Below are 18,037 nucleotides of genomic sequence, written 5' to 3'. Positions count from 1 at the left end.
AAGCATGGAGGTCAGTTAGGACGCTGTTGCAGTAATCCAGGGAGGTGACGAAAGCCTGCAGTGAGGCAGTGGCCGTGAGTCTGGGGAGGAGGGAGACGGGTGAGTTTGTATGGTATTCAGGACAGTTGAATGTGGTAGCTAAGGAAGAGGCCGCAGTCTGAAGTTGACTCCCGTCTCTGCGATCTGGCAACTGGGCGGATGCCTTTCACTGATAAAGAGGAAGAGGAGGGACTTCCCTGGTGGCCCAGTGGTTGAGAGTCCGCCTGCTGATGCAGGGGACATGGGTTCGTGCCCCGGTCCAGGAAGATCCCACATGCCGCGGAGCGAGGCCACAACAGTGAGAGGCCCGTGTACCACAAAAAAAAAAAAAGAGCAAGAGGAGCAGGTTTAGTCGGGGTAATGGGACAGTCATTTCAACTTAGGATGTGCTGAGTTTGGGATGGAAGAGGCAAAATTAAGGATTTTTAACTTGTGGATTATCCTGTTATGGACAAGATACATCACAAAGTGTTGGGGAGACCTCCAAACAGCGTTAGAAATGCAGTACCAGAGTAAAAGAGGAGGGTCAGGCCTAAATACATAGATATGGCAGCCTCAGCCAGTAGGTGGTGTCTGAAGCCATACGTCTGCTCGAAATCTTCCACTGAGACCACAGATGAAAAGCAGACTGGGATTGCGTAATCACTGGCATACCCAGAACCCAAATGATGGCTTCCTGTTAGAGTCTGAATGAAAGGTCTAGACTCGTTACAGTGTCATACAAGACTCTACATAATGAGGTGATTGCTCCGTCTCTGGTTTGACTCATCTTGTTCCCTGGCCCAGCCACACTGGCCTTCTGTTTCTCAGAAGTAAGCATGCTTCCTCCTCAGCACGCTTGTAGCCCTCTCTGTGTGGTATGCTGTGTTTTCCCAGAACCTCGCATTGCTGGCTTTTTTTTTATTATTGAGGTCCCAGCTCAAAGAGGCCTTTCGCCACCACTCAATCGAAAGTAGCTCTCCAATCACTCTTCCTCATTAGTTCCTCTGTTTTGTTTATATTCTCTTGTCAGTGTTGTGCTACAGCAGTCTTATACTGGCTCTCAAAGCTGATTGTTAAATTTGTATGAAGCTTGCGAGCCTATTGTTAAAACACTGCCATCATTAAAAATTAAAGGTTGTTATATAAATTTACAATTAAACAGATTCCGTTAAAAATAATTAATACTGGGCCTCCCTGGTGGCGCAGTGGTTGAGAGTCCGCCTGCTGATGCAGGGGATACGGGTTCGTGCCCCGGTCTGGGAGGATCCCATATGCCGCGGAGCGGCTGGGCCCGTGAGCCATGGCCGCTGAGCCTGCGCATCCAGAGCCTGTGCTCCGCAACGGGAGAGGCCACAACAGTGAGAGGCCCGCGTACCGCAAAAAAAAAAAAAAAAAAAAAAAAAAATAATTAATACTCAGAACTCAGCACTTCCTAATTATTTTACTAAATTTTCCTGTTATCTGTGCTCTTGAAGTTATTTCCATCTGTCACGCTGTAAGGTGGAAATCCTAGATAACGGTGGCTCCTTGCATCTCCTCCCAACTCCACGTTCAGTGAGGTCATATTGGTAGCTTGAAATCTGCCACGGTGGGAGCGTGTATACCCCAGAAACTGGCAGATGCTATAAATCAGGGCTCTCCCATAGTTGCACATTTACCAGCATGCTACTGGTGGCATCCCTAAGTGAACTTACCTTGTTTATTTGTTGTCCATCTTTCCTTCAGCTCCCTCAGGGCACGTTCCTTGTCCACCTTGTTCATGCCGTGTTCTTAGCCTGTAGAACAGTGCCTGGTACATTTGGGGCTGTCAGTAACTGTTGAATGCATGGATCCACCAGAGCAGTTGAAAGGGAGGTACAAGGAGAGGCCTGTTTAACTAGCAATAAGGAGAGGCCCACTCTGCAAAGTAAGATAGGGAAGACAAACAATGGGGGGAAAATCCTTCACCTCATTCTTCTCACTTGGCCTCCTCATTGTATCGTGCTCCTGGGTGAGTATTTATTTTATGATGGTAAATACTTGTCCAGCGTGGCGTCGGGAAGGCCAGTTAATGAACAGTAATGCTCAACCCTGGCTGCATGTAGGAGTCACTTAGAGTACTTTCAAAAATACTTTTGATAACCCAGGTGCCACTCCCAGACCAAATTAATCAAGAATCTTTAGGGGGGCCTGGGCATCAATATTTTAAGTTCCCCGAGTTATTTTAATGTGCAGCCTGGGTTAAAAACCACTGGATTAGACATTGAGTTAGACCAGATTGGGAGAAGTCTGAGCTTTAGACTGAGAATATTGGAGAGCTGTCATCAACAGGGCTCAAGAAGTGGCTTCATTTAGTAATTTATTTTTTCATTCCACAAACAATGATTGAAGGACTGGGAATACAAAAATGTATAAGACACATGACAGGAAGTTCCCAATCTTGTAGGGGAGACACCAAAGACAAGTTTATTGAAGTATTCTAGATGAAAATGTAATGAGGATTCCCTAAAGACTCAACGGAGAAGGTGACCATTTTGGTCGTGCGTTAAAGGGAGAATCTGGAAATGGTACACAGAGGAGGTGTACAGAAGCTGTGGTTGATGGCTGAGTGTTTTCCAGGTGAACGGTGGCGAATGGCCATTTGTAAGTGCCCTGTCTCAACAACAGGTACCACCGTGCACAGGGTTACTGACAAAAGAGGCTGTGTCTGTCTTGGTTAGACAAGGCATATCCCCAACACGTACCACAATAGCACGCATGTAACAGATGCTCCGGTGTTTGATAGGAATGCCATTCTCAGAGGTGACTTGAACAAAGCTGTGGGAGCCATGAGATGTCATAGCTTGTTTAGGCAACTAGGTCTTTGTATAGCTGGCTCGTGTGTTAAGAAGTGTGAGCTTGATCCTGCAGTTAACGGAACCGTGGAAGGATTGCAGATGATCACAGCTGGCAAGGTTTTCAAAGGATACATACGTGCTGCTCTGCCTTGCAGGTTCTTGTTCTGAGGACGCCCTCCCTCCCCTTCTCCCCATTTCCTCTTCCTCCCCTTCCACTCTCTCTTCCTCTCCCCCCCCACCCCCTCCACACCACAGACACCCCCCCAGCTGATTCTGATCCTTTTCTGTTCCCACACCCAGGACCACTAAATGGGAAGTCTCTAAGATCTTTTCTGTCCCTAAAATTATATCATTTATAATGGTAATTTGTGACATTCTACCAAGTCTGAACCTGTGTAACTTATGCTATTACTTCATTAATGAGAACTGTGAAATGTGAGTTTCTTCAGCCTTACAAGCAGGAGTACACGATATGTTACAGCGCTGCAGTTTTACACCAGAATTCCAAGCTCGAATATTTTCCCCTCATATATTCTCTATACTTATATATGTAGGCATAAAAATGTTCGTGTTTGCGTATTTCACATGTTTTACATGCTACCCTTTTATACTTAAACTCCTTATAAATGCTCTTTGCTTCTATTTGTATTCTCGTTGTGCATAATGGTGGTCTCAGTTTTTCTGTTTGTTGTTTTTTATTACCTTAACATATAGTCGGTCAGTTGTTGATCAATTGTGCTATATTCCAAACACAGCTAGATGATGGAAATACAAAGAGGACACAAACTGTCCTGCCCTCAAGGTAATTGCATTTTAGTAGGGAGACAGACACGCAAACGATTACATGTTATGGGACACATACCACAATAGACGTATGTAGAAGGTAAAGAAGTCCTAATGAGGAAGGCAGAGTAATTCCATCAGGGGAACTCAAGGAGAGTTGTCACAGAAGAGTGATGCCAAAGCAAGGATGACAGGAACAGAAGGGCATTCCAGGCAGAGATGGACATGTGCAAAGGCCCAGAGGCGTATCAACGATGGACTGTGTTGGAGAAATCAAATCACTCACTGTTGTGGACCATGAGTGTGGTGAGAAGGAAAAGCCAGGTCATAGAGGTTCTCCTACGACGCCAAAAGTGGCTTAGGTCTTATTCTGAAGGAGGTGAGGGGTGTCATGTAAATATTTTAAGCCAGAATCGTGTTTTTAAAAGGGCACATGGTGGCATGGAAGACTGATTCAAAGGGACAAAACATAGGCAAGGAGACCAGTGAGGAGGCTGTTGTGATAAAGAGCACAGGCTGGACATGTGAATGAGGAGTAGACATGATGGATCCTTAAAGGCCGTATCAGCAGGATGGAACGGATTGCATGTAAGGGGTGAGGGAGGAAAGGTCTAGAATGATGTAAACACAGGGATGTAGATGGTGTGGGGTTATTGATTGAGATTTCAGGAAAATAATCAGCTTGTAGGATTGTGCAGAGGAGAAATGAGTTCAGTTTTGGAAAAGCCAGATGGGCGAGGAGGACAGGGCAAGGGATTCAGAAGCATAAATATTTGAAACCAGTTGAGTAGGTGAGAGTACTGAGCACTGTGTGGGGTGAAGAAAGGAGGGATGGAAGTGTTAACATGTTAAAGGAAGTGGAAGGAAAGAAGACATATTTGTAGTTGGGGGAGGAAAATTTCCCCCAGGTTGAAAATCTCTGGATTAGAGAAATGAGGTGGGTTTTCTGCTGTGACAGAGTCATGAATTAAAAACCACAGTAGGAACATTTCAGAATAGTTGTAGGTAATGAAAGGAGGGAGGGCTTGAGAATGGTGTCCCACGCTGGGGAGGTCTAGGAGGACGAAGACTTGAAAGAGGCCAGGGTCTAATGATCAGATTTGAAAGAAATATTAATGTTTGTTACGCTTTTTATAGTAGCAATGAATGAAAAAGAGTCCAAACATCCAACATTAAAAGTAATATCGTGGGAGAAACTTAAATGACATGGAGGAGTGTTTATAACATTAAGTAAAAAAAAAAATCAGGAGACAAATCAAAATGTACGTGTGGTGAGGGAGGGACTTTTCACAGGCACAGAAAAAAGCATTCACTGAAATGGTCTCTGGCTCATTGGGAGACAGTTGATTTTAATTTTCTTCTTTGTGCTTTTCTGTATCTCCTCAATTTTTATAATGAACATGTATCACTTTGGTAATTAAAAAATTACATTAAGAAATTAGGGAATACAAAGGTGACGGTGCAGCCGCTAAAATATTTTAAAACAATATTTAATATAGGGAAGTATTCAGAATACAGTTGATAAGGCAAGATAAACTATATTTGGTAGGGTCCATGTTTTAAATGTAAAAATATGGGGGTTTTTTGTTTGTTTGTTTGTTTTATGATACGCAGGCCTCTCACTGTTGTGGCCTCTCCCGTTGCGGAGCACAGGCTCCGGACGCACAGGCTCAGTGGCCAAGGCTCACGGGCCCAGCCGCTCCACGACATGTGGGATCTTCCCGGACCGGGGCAAGAACCCGTGTCCCCTGCATCGGCAGGCGGACTCTCAACCCCTGCACCACCAGGGAAGCCCTAAAAATATGTATTTTTATATCTATGAATGAAAAAAATAAGGGAACTAGTAAGTGTTAAGAGTAGTTATTCCCAGGGTGTAACATTGTGGGCAGTTTATCGTTGCTTGTATGTTTCCACGTGTCCAAATCTTCCATAATTAGCATGCTGAGTAGTATAGGGTAGTGGTTAGGAACAGGGTCTGTGACGCGATAAGGCTTCAGCTTGAATCATGTCTCTGTCCTCTGAGAGCTGTGGGACCTTGGCTGAGTTATTTCACTTCTCTATGCCTTGGTCTCCCCACTGTGAAATGAGGTAGCGATGATAACCACCTGATAGGTTTGTTGTGAGGATGCCCCTTCATGTAGGTAAAGTTCTTAGGGTGGTGCCTGATGCTTAGGAAGCAACGACGCATGTTAGCTGCACTTATTATTACTACTATTACTTTTATCATCAGAAAAACAAACTTTTAAGAATTCACAATTCAGAAGTCGTTGGTAGCCTAATAACGAGCAGTTTCAGGGGCTGGTTGGATAGAAGCTGAATTGCAGTTGGTTGAAAGGAGAAGAGAAAGTAACACAGCAAAATACAGACTGCACCACTGTAGCTTACATGGGAGCACTTTGGTCTTGAGTTTGCACACATGTAGTTTGATTTGATTTGACATAATCTTGACTCTCCGATGTACGCTTTAATTTTTAAAACTAAGTGAGAGAGGCAGACAAAACAAGTTTATTGGTGTGATTGACAAAATCTGTAAAGTTGATCAGATTACTCTAGAGCCTAATGTCACACCTTTGCTATGTTTGTTAGCTTTCATAAAGGGGCACTGGCTTTATAAAGATAGCAATCAGAAATATGATAATAAAATATTATAATCAGTATCAATTCATTGATCCTAATAATAGCTACATTTCTTTTTCTTTTTGGTAATTTTATTCTTTTTTTTATTTTTATTTTTGGCTGCGTTGGGTCTTTGTTGCTGCGCATGGGCTTTCTCTAGTTGTGGCAAGTGGCAGGCTCCTCTTCATTGTGGTGCGTGGGCTTCTCATTGCGGTGGCTTCTCTTGTTGCGGAGCATGGGCTCTAGAGCGCAGGCTCAGGAGTTGTGGCGCACAGGCTTAGTTGCTCCGCGGCATGTGGGATCTTCCCGGACCAGGGATCGAACCCGTGTCCCCTGCATTGGCAGGCAGATTCTCAACCACCGGGGAAGTCCAATAGCTACATTTCTTTTTCTTACTATATGAAAACATAACATCAGAGCACTCTGCTCTTATTCTATCTCATAGAATAAAAATTTTGGCTAAGATTAAACTTTACCAACGTAGTTTTACAGCATGTGCATTACTTTCTTTCATTTGCCTTATCCACAGAAGGAGCTCAAAAAGTGGGATGAGTTTGAAGATGTTTTGGAGGAGAGGCGGCATGTCAGTGACCTGAAATTTGCCATGAAGTGCTACACACCTCTTGTCTACAAGGGAATTACTCCTTGCAAGCCAAGTGAGATTAAATGTAGTGTTCTCAATTCTGAAGAGATTCATTATGTCATTAAACAGGTAAGTGATTCCCTCCTCAGCCATAGCCAGATTTGTTCATTGTCAGCAAGTTCTATCTCTTCTTGATTCTATGAATTTATTTTACTATTTTTAATGTATCTTTTTAGATTTTGCTATATTCAGCACATTCATCAAATGTTTATTGTACCCATAATGCGTCTCAGCCTCTTTGCTAGACATTGTGTCTAATAGCTAGTTGAGCAGCGTTCTTGACCTCATAAGTGTATAGCCTAATAGGGAATGATGACAGTTGTGCAGTCAATTACAGTGAAATATGATACAAGACATGCTAATGGGAGGCCAGTGTACAGGGGCATTAATTATTTATAAGAGCAACTAATTTTGTGTAGGGAGTTAGAGAAGTGATTTTATAAATGAGGCCTGAAAGATGTTTGGGGGTTTTCCAGGTGAAGTGGGTGAAGAAGAGTGTTCCTAGCAGGCCAAATAACTTTTTCCCTGTGGTTTTCAAACCTCATGGCACATTAAAATTATTCAGGGAGGGGCTTCCCTGGTGGCACAGTGGTTAAGAATCCGCCTGCCAATGCGGGGGACACGGGTTTGAGCCCTGGTCCGGGAAGGTCCCACATGCCGCGGGGCAGCTGGGCCCGTGCACCACAGCTAGTGAGCCTGCGCTCTAGAGCCTGCGAGCCACAACTACTGAGCCCATGTGCCACAACTACTGAAGCCCGCATGCCTAGAGCCCATGCTCCGCAACAAGAGAAGCCACCGCAATGAGAAGCCCATGCACTGCAGCGAAGAGTAGCCCCCGCTCGCTGCAACTAGAGAAAGCCCATGCGTAGCAATGAAGACCCAACACAGCCAAAAATTAAAAAATTAAATAAATAATTTTTTTAAAAAAAAAGAATGTTTTTAAAAAAAATTATTCTGGGAGCTTTTAAAAATCCTTGTGCCGGGCTTCCCTGGTGGCGCAATGGTTGAGAGTCCGCCTGCCGATGCAGGGGACACGGGTTCATGCCCCAGTCCGGGAAGATCCCACGTGCCGCGGAGCGGCTGGGCCCGTGAGCCATGGCTGCTGAGCCTGTGCGTTCGGAGCCTGTGCTCCGCAACGGGAGAGTCCACAACAGTGAGAAGCCCACGTACCGCAAAAAAAAAAAAAAAAAAAAAAAATCCTGGTGCCTACGTCTCACCCTCATACCAATTAAATCGTAATGTCAGGAGTGAGGAACCAGGCATCCGAAGTTTTTTGAAAGCCCAGTCAATTCCAAAGTGCAGTGAGGTTTAGGAACCACCAGCTTATTTTAAGGAGAAGAGTGCATGTGTGTTCGTGGTATTGAGAGGTGTTCAATGGAAGCAGACTGAAGAGAGCAGAGAAGGGCGATGACAGGAACTGGGCTGGAGAGGAGAGCAGTCCATGTCATGAAGGACTTTGTGAACCGTCTGAAGGGTTAGATTATGCTACACACAGTGCAAAGCCACAGAAGGGGTTCAAGTTGCAGTGTGGCATGATCAGTTTATGTTTTAGAAACACCGTTCTGCTGAAGAAGGAGACAGGAAGACTGTGTGTGATGCTCCTGCAGCAATCCCTTCGTAGGGTCATAGCTGCCTGGACTGGTAAGTGGTTATAGAAACAGAGAAATGGACAGATTTAAGAAATGACCAGTTGGGTGAATGAAGTGAAGGAAAGGAAGAATCAAGGCTGATAGAGCCATTCACTGAGATAGGGACTTAGAAGAGGGCTTAGGAGAGAAGCTGTGCTCTGTTTTGCACATGCCATTTGAGGACATCCAGATAGAGGTCCTTGGCAGACATGATTGGAGCTCCCCGACGGCAGGCTCTTGTATCGTATCATGCTCCTGTGCCTTGAGGTTCACGGAGAGATCCTGCTTCTTTGACTTTTAACTGGAGGTTAGTCAGGTTTGTCGCCTTGGGAAGATTCTTCATTTTGCGGCAGCACTGGCGTTGGGGGCTGCGTCACACGGCTTGCGCGATATTAGTTCCCTGACCAGGGATGGAACCCGGGCCCAGACAGTGACAGCGTGGTGTCCTAGCCACTGGACAGGGATGGAACCTGGGCACAGAGAGTGACAGCGCGGAGCCCTAGGCACTGGACCAGGGATGGAACCTGGGCCCAGACACTGACAGCACGGAGCCCTAGCCACTGGACCGCCGGGGAGCTCCCAGGAAAATTATTTGTTATCTTTATTATTTGCTGTCTCTTTTATTCTGATTCGGACATATGCCCTATGCTCTTAATCGTATTGTTGTGATCTATCTTGGGGAATCTATTAATCTTGTCTGACTGAACTTATTTCATAAGTGAAGTCAAGTTCTCTTTCTCTCTCTCTCTCTTTTTTTAAATTGCTGTATTCCTGGTGCCTAGCACATAGTACACATTCAATAAATATTTCTTGAATTAATGAATGGAAAAAAAGTACTTTGGTCCTATCCACAGAGATTCTGGTTTAATTGGTCTAGGTTAGGACCCAGGCATTTCTCTTTTCTTCTTCTTCTTTTTTTTTTTTAAGTTTCCCCAGATAATTCTAATGCACAGCCAGTTTAAGTGTGACTGAGTTAAACCAGTGTTTTTCAGACTTGAATGTACTGCTGAGAAAAATCATATAATCGAGGTAGATTGGAATTATTATAAATTCTTGATTACGCAGCACACTTGGGCCCTCTTTGTTACCCAGTCATTGATTGTTTCCCTAGTAAACTCTCTCCCTTTCTCCAAAATGGCAGTTTCAGTTGCCCCATTCTCCTTGAACCTCCAACCCTACGTTCTCCGCTTACTCTGGACAGATGATTTTTCTTCCTACTTCACAAAGAAAATTTAAGCCATTATATAAGTGAGAGCTGTTTCAGCTCTCTGAGATCAGGCTCCTAATTTACCTGCATCTAACACCCATCATTTTCTTCTTCCCTCCTACTAGAATGGAGCAGGGATCCCCTTCTGTTCGAGTTGAATCCCTACCGTACTCCTTTGCTCCGAATTCCACCTCCCCCCCTCCGCCTCGGGAACTTTGCTTGTCGTCTGTCCCCTCAGTTGTCTCAACTTCTTCCTGTTATCAGCTCTTTACCATCAGCATTTAACATGCTCACTTCTCTTCCAACTCAATTAGACTTCCTTTGATTGACCACATTCCTTCTCTACTTACTACCCATCTCTTCCTTTCCCACTTCTGCTCTGCTCTTTGAAGAAGTTGGCTGTGTTTTCTATGCTCGTTGCCCTACTTTCTCACCCTTCATGTACCACTCAACTCGCTGGAATCTGATTTCCAACCCCCTGTAGGAGCTCTTCCCAAGATGGTGAATGACCTCCTTCCTCGTGGCAAAAATCAACCTCATTCAAATCCTGGATAGCTTTTGGTACACGCTCTCTCCTTTCCATGACACCATACTCTCCCGCTTACCCACCACATCTTTTTGATTATTTCCCAGTTGTCTTTATGGGCTTCTCTTCCTTTGCCTGTCTCTTTAAATGCTGCTCTTCCTCAAGATTTTGTTCTAGCCCCTTCTTATCTACCCACTCACTGGGCAGTTTTATTTATTGCCAGAATTTTAAGTACCTTCCTTATGCTAATATCTCCATATTAGAATATTACTATATAAAAATAATATATTATTATAAGTAATATAGATAATTAGTATCTATTGCTTCAGCCCAGATCTCTTTTGAGTTAAATACATATTTTTTAATAGTTTATTGGGTATCCACTTGGAAATTCCAAAAGCACTACAAAAGCATTCAAGAATTCTAAATCAAAGTCTTGGATCCACCCCACCCCTGTACTGTGTATATACCGCCCTCCCACCCAGATTGTCCTGTCTCTAAGAATGCCGCCCCCCATATGCTAGTTGCTCAAACCAAAAATCTGGATGCCGTCTTCAGCTTCTTACTTTCCCCTCCCAGGCTCCCAGGCACTAAGGGCTGCTGATGTGCTCTGCTGAAAGTGAGGTGCCCTCCTAAAAATAGCGCTGTCTACCTCCGTCCATCCCTGCTGCCACTTCTCCAGCTGAGGCTGCCTTTATCTTGCAGAGCACAGTAGCAGCCATTGAAGGGGCTTTAGCCAAGGAAGGATGCAATGACTTTGCGTTTAAGAGACTGCTCAGGCTTGTGACATGGAGAAGAGACTGAAGAGGGACATCACTGGGGACAAGGAGTTGTAAGACCGTTGCTTCTCTCAGGTTTCCAGGGAGAGGGATCTGTAGGGACAGCATATCAGTTGGGCAAATGAGAAGTCCAGGTGCGCAGAATAAGAAGCCAGGTCATTCTCTTCTTCTCTGCTTTCCTCCAGTGCCTTCTGAAAAAACCGGCCTTTTCACCTGTGTTCTTCACCTATCCAAGTCCTTCCTGTCCCCAGGGGTCTTGTCTTTCCTACTCCCCAGCCTTCTCAACTGGCTCAAACTGGCATGAGCATTTTCTGTCTCGAGGAAGGTCCTCTCCTGGCAATGTATTCTTTCTTTTTAATGCTCCAGTTCTCTCTTTCCCTTCTGATCCTGATTCCTCAGATGTGTAGGCTGTGGGACTTCCCTGGTGGTGCAGTGGTGAAGAATCTGCCTGCCAGTGCAGGGGACACAGGTTTGATCCCTGCTCAGGGAAGATCCCACATGCCGCGGAGCAACTAAGCCTGTGTGCCACAACTACTGAGCCTGCACTGTAGAGCCCACGAGTCACAACTATTGAGCCCGCGTGCCTAGAGCCCGTGCTCCGCAACAAGAGAAGCCACTGCAGTGAGAAGCCCGTGCACTACAAGAAAGAGCAGCCCCCGCTCACCGCAACTAGAGAAAGCCCACGCGCAGCAACGAAGACCTAAAGCAGCCAAAAATCAATCAATCAAATAAATAATTTTTTTAAAAAAACAGCTGCAACAATCTACTGAAAGTAACTACTAAGTGTATGCTCTTGGACACTAGATCTTGAGCAACAACTTATTTTAGAGAATTTGGATGTAAGCTTAAACTATATCAATTTAAATTAAGAAGAAAACATACCATTTTGAGTTATATAATACCATTGGTCCATTTGGAACTGGTCCTACTGATTTGAGCAAAAAGAATTTTGACTTTTTTTTTTTTCCAGAAATTTATCCCTGCTTTCCCTTTCCTTGTAGCTTTCCAGGGAATCCCATCAATCTGCCGAGGTCCTGCGAGAGGAAGCCTGTGAGATCCTGGATGAAATGAACCACAAACTGCGTCTGGGAGCCATTCGGTTCTGTGCCTTTGCCCTGAGCAAAATATTTAAACAAATTTTCTCGAAAGTGTGTGTAAATGAAGAAGGTATTCAGAAAGTGAGTATTGCTTGTAAAAAAGCAATCTCTTCTTCAGTCCCTCACAATTTATTCAACTCAAAGGCGTCCCGCTTTGCACTAGATGAGCAGGCCCTGGTTAGCAGGTGGCATCCAGCCTGAGCAGAAAAGACTCCGCCTCTCTGCAGGGTGGTTTTTCCTTTTACCTTCAGCTCTGCAGGTTTCAGACAAACTAGCTTAGTCACTTAGTTACAGACTTTACAGACTAACCTAATGTCAGATGTTCATAGAGTTACAGAAGTCGTACAAAGAAGTCGTATATATTCTTCACCAAGATTCCCCTACAACATGTTCTCTTTGCTTTCCTCACACACCTTTCTGGTGTGTTTTCCTTATAAACAAGGACATTCTCTTATGATGTAATTATCAAAATAAGCAAACTAACATTGGCACAGTGCTGGTAATACAGATCTTATTCATAGTTCACCAGCTGTCCCAGCTGTGTCCTGTATAGGCAAAAGAAAGTCCTGCATCGTGTGTTACAGTCAGCTCCCATATCTCTTTAGACTCTTTTAATCTAGAACAATTACTTAGTCTTTGTTTGTGTTTCATGATATTACTTTTGAAGAAATCAGGCTAGTTATATTCTAGCGTCCCTTGATTTGGGTTTGAGATGTTTTCTCGATTAGGCTCAGGTCGTGTCCTTCTCAGTGTATCAGCCCAGAAGCACGTGGCCTCTGTTTGCCTGTTCCTGGTGATGTTCACGTTTGTCAGTTGGCTGCAGTGCTCTTTGCCAGGCTCTTTGCCACTGCAGAGTTACTCTTTGTCCCCCTGTAATTAATAAGTATCTTGGGACAAGAGACTTTAAGGATGCTTCAGTATCCTGTTTTTCATCATACTTTCCTCCACTCGTTTTTACAGCCACTGATGTTTTTTGCTTGAATCAGTTATTACTCTTATGATTGCCAAATGGTGATTTTTCTAATTCTGTCACTCCTGTCATTTAATTGTTTACTTTTTTCTGAAAGTAAGAGCTTTCCCTATGAAGATTATTTCTATTCATTTGTTTTTAATACCTTTTTTCTCTTACTAGGAAGCTCTTACCTTCACCGGCCTTCCTCCTCATACCTTTTAATGCTTTGTTTTTATTCAGTCATTTACTTTGCTTCCAAGTATTTCTTCCTGCTGTGACTGATTTCTAGATTGCTGACTTACGTCTGCATCTCTGTCGGAGAACGTTTGATACAGTGTTGGGAATGGGGGATGTTGCTGGCTATGTCTTAACTGATCACAGACTACCTTGCCTCAGTGGGTTATGTATTTAGATTTCAGGAAAACAGACACACGTGGGTATTTTTGAGACTGACAGCCCGAGGAATGGATCGGGAAGCTCGGATGCATCCCTCCCTGCTACAAGGCACCCACTCTCCCTGACAGTGAGCCCAGTGCATAAATAGAGAAATACCATTCCTTTCCTTGGTCCTAACAATTTGTAATTTTTTTAAATCTCCCTGAGAGAAGTTTTGTTTTCTCTTCCTACAAACTACCAGTCAGTCTAGCGCAGTGGCTGACAGTTGACTTTTTTTTTTTTTTTTGGCGGTACGCGGGCCTCTCACTGTTGTGGCCTCTCCCATTGCGGAGCACAGGCTCCGGACGTGCAGGCTCAGCGGCCATGGCTCATGGGCCCAGCCACTCCGCGGCATGTGGGATCCTCCCGGACCGGGGCACGAACCCGTGTCCCCTGCATCGGCAGGTGGACTCTCAACCACTGTGCCACCAGGGAAGCCCCTGACAGTTGACTTTTTAATTCAGACTGACAGATCCAGTCCTAGCTCCACCGTGTATTAGAGGCATGACTATGTCACAAATGAGGAAGCTAAGGCTTAGGCCTTATGTACAAATACATGGTATTAAACAGTGCATGTAAAATGCTTAATATGCTTCTCAAATAATACCTGTTAGTGATCATCACCATTATTATTATGATCCGTAAAATTTATTTTTGCTGTTCTTGCGTTATGGGAGATTATTTAACTAGAACTCGGGAGACAGAAAAGCATCACTTGTATTCCCTCTGTACATACGCACATTCTTCCATTTTCTGATTTAAGATACGATTTTAATAATATGAAAGCTGAAATTATTCAAAGTGTAACATTTGTTTTAAAGCTACAGCGAGCCATCCAGGAGCATCCTGTTGTTCTGTTGCCCAGTCATCGAAGTTACATTGACTTTCTGATGCTGTCTTTTCTTTTATACAACTACGACTTACCTGTGCCGGTCATAGCAGCAGGAATGGGTATGCATTGGTTTTCTCCCTTTTTTAAATTATAAAAACTAAGGCATTCATGGGAATGATTTTAACAGTGCCGAGGTTATTTGAAGAAAATGATGAGAATAGCCTCTCCTTCTTTCTTTTTTTTAAATTAATTAATTAATTTATTTATTTTTGTCTGTGTTGGCTCTTGGTTGCTGCGCACGGGCTTTCTCGAGTTGGGGTGAGCGGGGGCTGCTCTTTGTTGTGGTGTGCAGGCTTCTCATGGTGGTGGCTTCTCTTGTTGCAGAGCACAGGCTCTAGGCACGCGAGCTTCAGTAGTTGTGGCACGCAGGCTCAGTAGTTGTGGCGCACGGGCTTAGCTGCTCCGCAGCACGTGGGATCTTCCCAGACCAGGGCTCCAACCCATGTCCCCTGCGTTGGCAGGTGGATTCCCAACCACTGTGCCACCAGGGAAGTCCCTCTCCCTTCTTTCTACAAGTCCCAGTGTTTAATAGTTTGGATTCTGTCCTCTGCACTGCGCTTTACTGTGCCTACCCAGACATCAGCAAGCATATATGCACATAGGGTTTCTGGTTCAGGTTGAAAAATGAGATTATACGACCTGGATGTGTTACCTGCTGTTGTTATTTTTATTTGGTAATATATCAGTGGCTATCTCTGTAGGTCAATAAATAGATCTAAATTCTTTTAACATGTTTTTCAATTGTGGTAAAACGCACAAAACATAAAATTTACCATCTTCAGCAGTTTTAAGTGCACATTCAGTAACATTAAGTTCCCATTGTTGTACTGTCATCCATCCACAGAAGTCTTTTCACCTTGCAAAACTGAAATTCTGTCCCCATTAAACACTTAACTCCTCATTCTGTTCTCCCTCCAGCCCCTGGCACCCAGCATTCTCCTTTCTATTTCTGTGAATCTGACGGCTCCAGATACCTCCTGTAAATGGAGTCAAACAGGATTTGTCCTTCTGTTGCTGGCTTATTTCACTCAGCATAACGTCCTCAGGGTTCATCCATATTGTAGCGTCTGTCAGAATTTTCCTTTTTTTTTTTTTTTTTTTTTTTTTGCGGTATGCGGGCCTCTCACTGTTGTGGCCCCTCCCGTTGTGGAGCACAGGCTCCAGACGCTCAGGCTCAGCGGCCATGGCCCACGGGCCCAGCCGCTCTGCGGCATGTGGGATCCTCCCGGACCGGGGCACAAACCCGTGTCCCCTGCATCGGCAGGCGGACTCTCAACCACTACGCCACCAGGGAAGCCCAGAATTTTCCCCTTTTTAAGGCTGAATAATATTCCACTGTATGTATATACCATATTTTGTTTATGCATTGATCCATCCCTGGACACTTGGGTTGCTTCCACTTTTGGGCTCTTGTGATTAGTGCTGCAGTGAGCGTAGGTGAACAAATACCTGTTTGAGTCTCTGCTTTCAACTTCCAGGTATACACCCAGAAGTAGAATTGCTGGGTTAGGTGGTAATTTTATTTTTAATTTTTTGAGGAACTGCCATACTGTTTTCCACACACAGTCACTGCACCATGTTACAATCACACCAACAGTGCACAAGGGTTCAGTTTCTCCACATCCTCACCAACACTTGTTATTTTCTTTTTTTTTAGGTTTTTTGTTTTTAATAATAGCCATCCTAATGGGTGTGAAGTGGTATCTCATCATGAGTTTGATTTGCATTTCCCTGGTGATTAGTGATGTTGAGCATCTTTTCATATTCTTGTTGGCCAATTCTATATCTCCTTCAGAGGAGTATTCAAGTCCTTTTGGTTGGTTGTTTTCTTTGTTGTTGAATTGAAGGAGTTCTTTATATGTTCTGGATATTAACCCCTTATCAGATATGTGATTTGTAAATATTTTCTCCTATTTCACTCTGTTGATTTTATCATTTGATGAGCAGAAGTTTTTAATTTTGGTATACAGTCGGCCCTCTGTATCCACAGGTTCCACATCCATGGATTCAACCAACCATTGATCAAAAATATTCGGGAAAAAAAACTCCAGAAAGTTCCAAAAAGCAGTACTTGAATTTGCCATTCACAGGAAACTATTTACATAGCAGTTACATTGTATTTACAACTGTTTACATAGCAGTTGTATTAGGAATTATAAGTAATCTGGAGATGATTTAAAGTGTATGAGGATGTGCTAGGTGATATACAAATACTCTGCCCTTTTATATAAAGGACTTGAACATCCAAGTGTTTTGGTATCCATGGAGAGTCCTGGAACTAATGCCCCACAGACTCCCCCCAACCCCAGGGACAGCTGTAGTTCAGTTTATCTGTTGTTTCTTTTATCTTCTGTGCTTTTGGTGTCATATCCAAGAAATCATTGCCAAATCCAATGTCATGAAGTATTTCCCCTATATTTTCTTCTAAGAGTTTTATTGTCTTGGGTCTTATATTTAGGTCCTTGATCCATTTTGAGTTAATCTTTGTATGTGGTGTGATTTTTTTGGTAAGGTTCCAACTTCATGTCTAACATTTTTATTGCTATATAATATTCAGCAGTGTATATGTATCATAATGTGGTAGTTTTGCTGTTACAAACAAGTTTTCAATATATTTTCATATTAGTGCTTTTATTTCTGTAGGATTGATTCCAAAAAAGTAGGATTGCTAAGGCAAATAAATTGTTTATCATCTCCTTTATAAACTAGCCAGGAAAGCTGGGGTTCAAGCCTACACCTTTGCTAATAAACACAGTAAACAGTAAAGTAAAAACTGCCAGGACCTTAAGCACTTTGAAAGCATTTCCATCTATATAGACACGTGAGGAAGTTACCTGAAAATTAGGGAAAAAAGAAAAGAACCGTTTTAAAACGGATGGTAGAACTCTTTCTCTCATTCTGGACTTGCTTTTCTTTTTTAATCTGTGCCACTAAAAGAAGATTGGTATTTTCACCTGATGGTGAAAAAGGAAAGGTGAGAGCTAGTTTGGCCTGACTGTGCAGAGCAGGGAGGATATATGTTGATCTGTCACTGAGGTCAGCGGCACTGCTGATTAAGGAAATTGGCATGATGGCATAGCTGAGGCTGTCCCATTGCCTGCTGTTGCCCCCACCTCTAGCTGGTCTGGTTGTAAATGCAGAGGTGTATGGGGAGTGGGGTGCACAAGGTAACCTCCCAGCCAGCACCTGCCGACAGAGTCCCTCCTTTCCTTAATTCCATTAGATGTTTCTTCTTAAGATTAGGGGTGCCTTACATACATGAAATCTATCTTAATAGAATCTGAGTTGAGATATTCATAGAAAGCTTCAAGGTCTGCAAATCAACATTAACCATTGTTTCTTTCATAGACTTCCTAGGAATGAAGATGGTTGGTGAGCTGCTGCGAATGTCGGGGGCGTTCTTCATGCGGCGGACCTTCGGCGGCGATCAGCTCTACTGGGCGGTGTTCTCCGAATATGTGAAAACTATGTTACGGGTAATGCAAATAATTACCGACTACTTGCAAGCTGTATTTTCTTTTCACTGAAGGTTGCTCTAAGGTCTTACTTAACTTCGTGACTTTTTCTGCCTTTTTGTTTTTTCTTTTGTTTCAATAGAGACTTTTTTTATATAAATTTATTTATTTACTTAATTATTTTTGG

At 43.6% G+C, this 18,037-nt stretch overlaps 1 protein-coding gene across 2 annotated transcripts in view; it reads left to right on the top strand.

Annotated features, from left to right (window-relative positions):
- The window catches only part of GNPAT (glyceronephosphate O-acyltransferase), a gene marked incomplete at its 5' end in the record, with an annotated part of 32,561 nt that overhangs the window by 2,455 nt on the left and 12,069 nt on the right, over positions 1-18,037 (top strand). Inside the window, 4 exons of one of the 2 annotated variants that reach the window (XM_079698239.1) lie at positions 6,766-6,948; positions 12,021-12,197; positions 14,325-14,454; positions 17,744-17,871. In XM_079698239.1, the coding sequence (XP_079554365.1) occupies positions 6,766-6,948; positions 12,021-12,197; positions 14,325-14,454; positions 17,744-17,871 (618 nt within the window). The remainder of the gene's footprint in view (positions 1-6,765; positions 6,949-12,020; positions 12,198-14,324; positions 14,455-17,743; positions 17,872-18,037) is intronic. The other variant, XM_079698238.1, reaches the window with a different exon arrangement.

Source organism: Hyperoodon ampullatus, assembly GCF_949752795.1.
Source record: "Hyperoodon ampullatus genome assembly, chromosome: 1".
Lineage (NCBI taxonomy): Eukaryota > Metazoa > Chordata > Mammalia > Artiodactyla > Ziphiidae > Hyperoodon > Hyperoodon ampullatus.
This window is presented reverse-complemented; position numbering and strand designations above follow the sequence as displayed.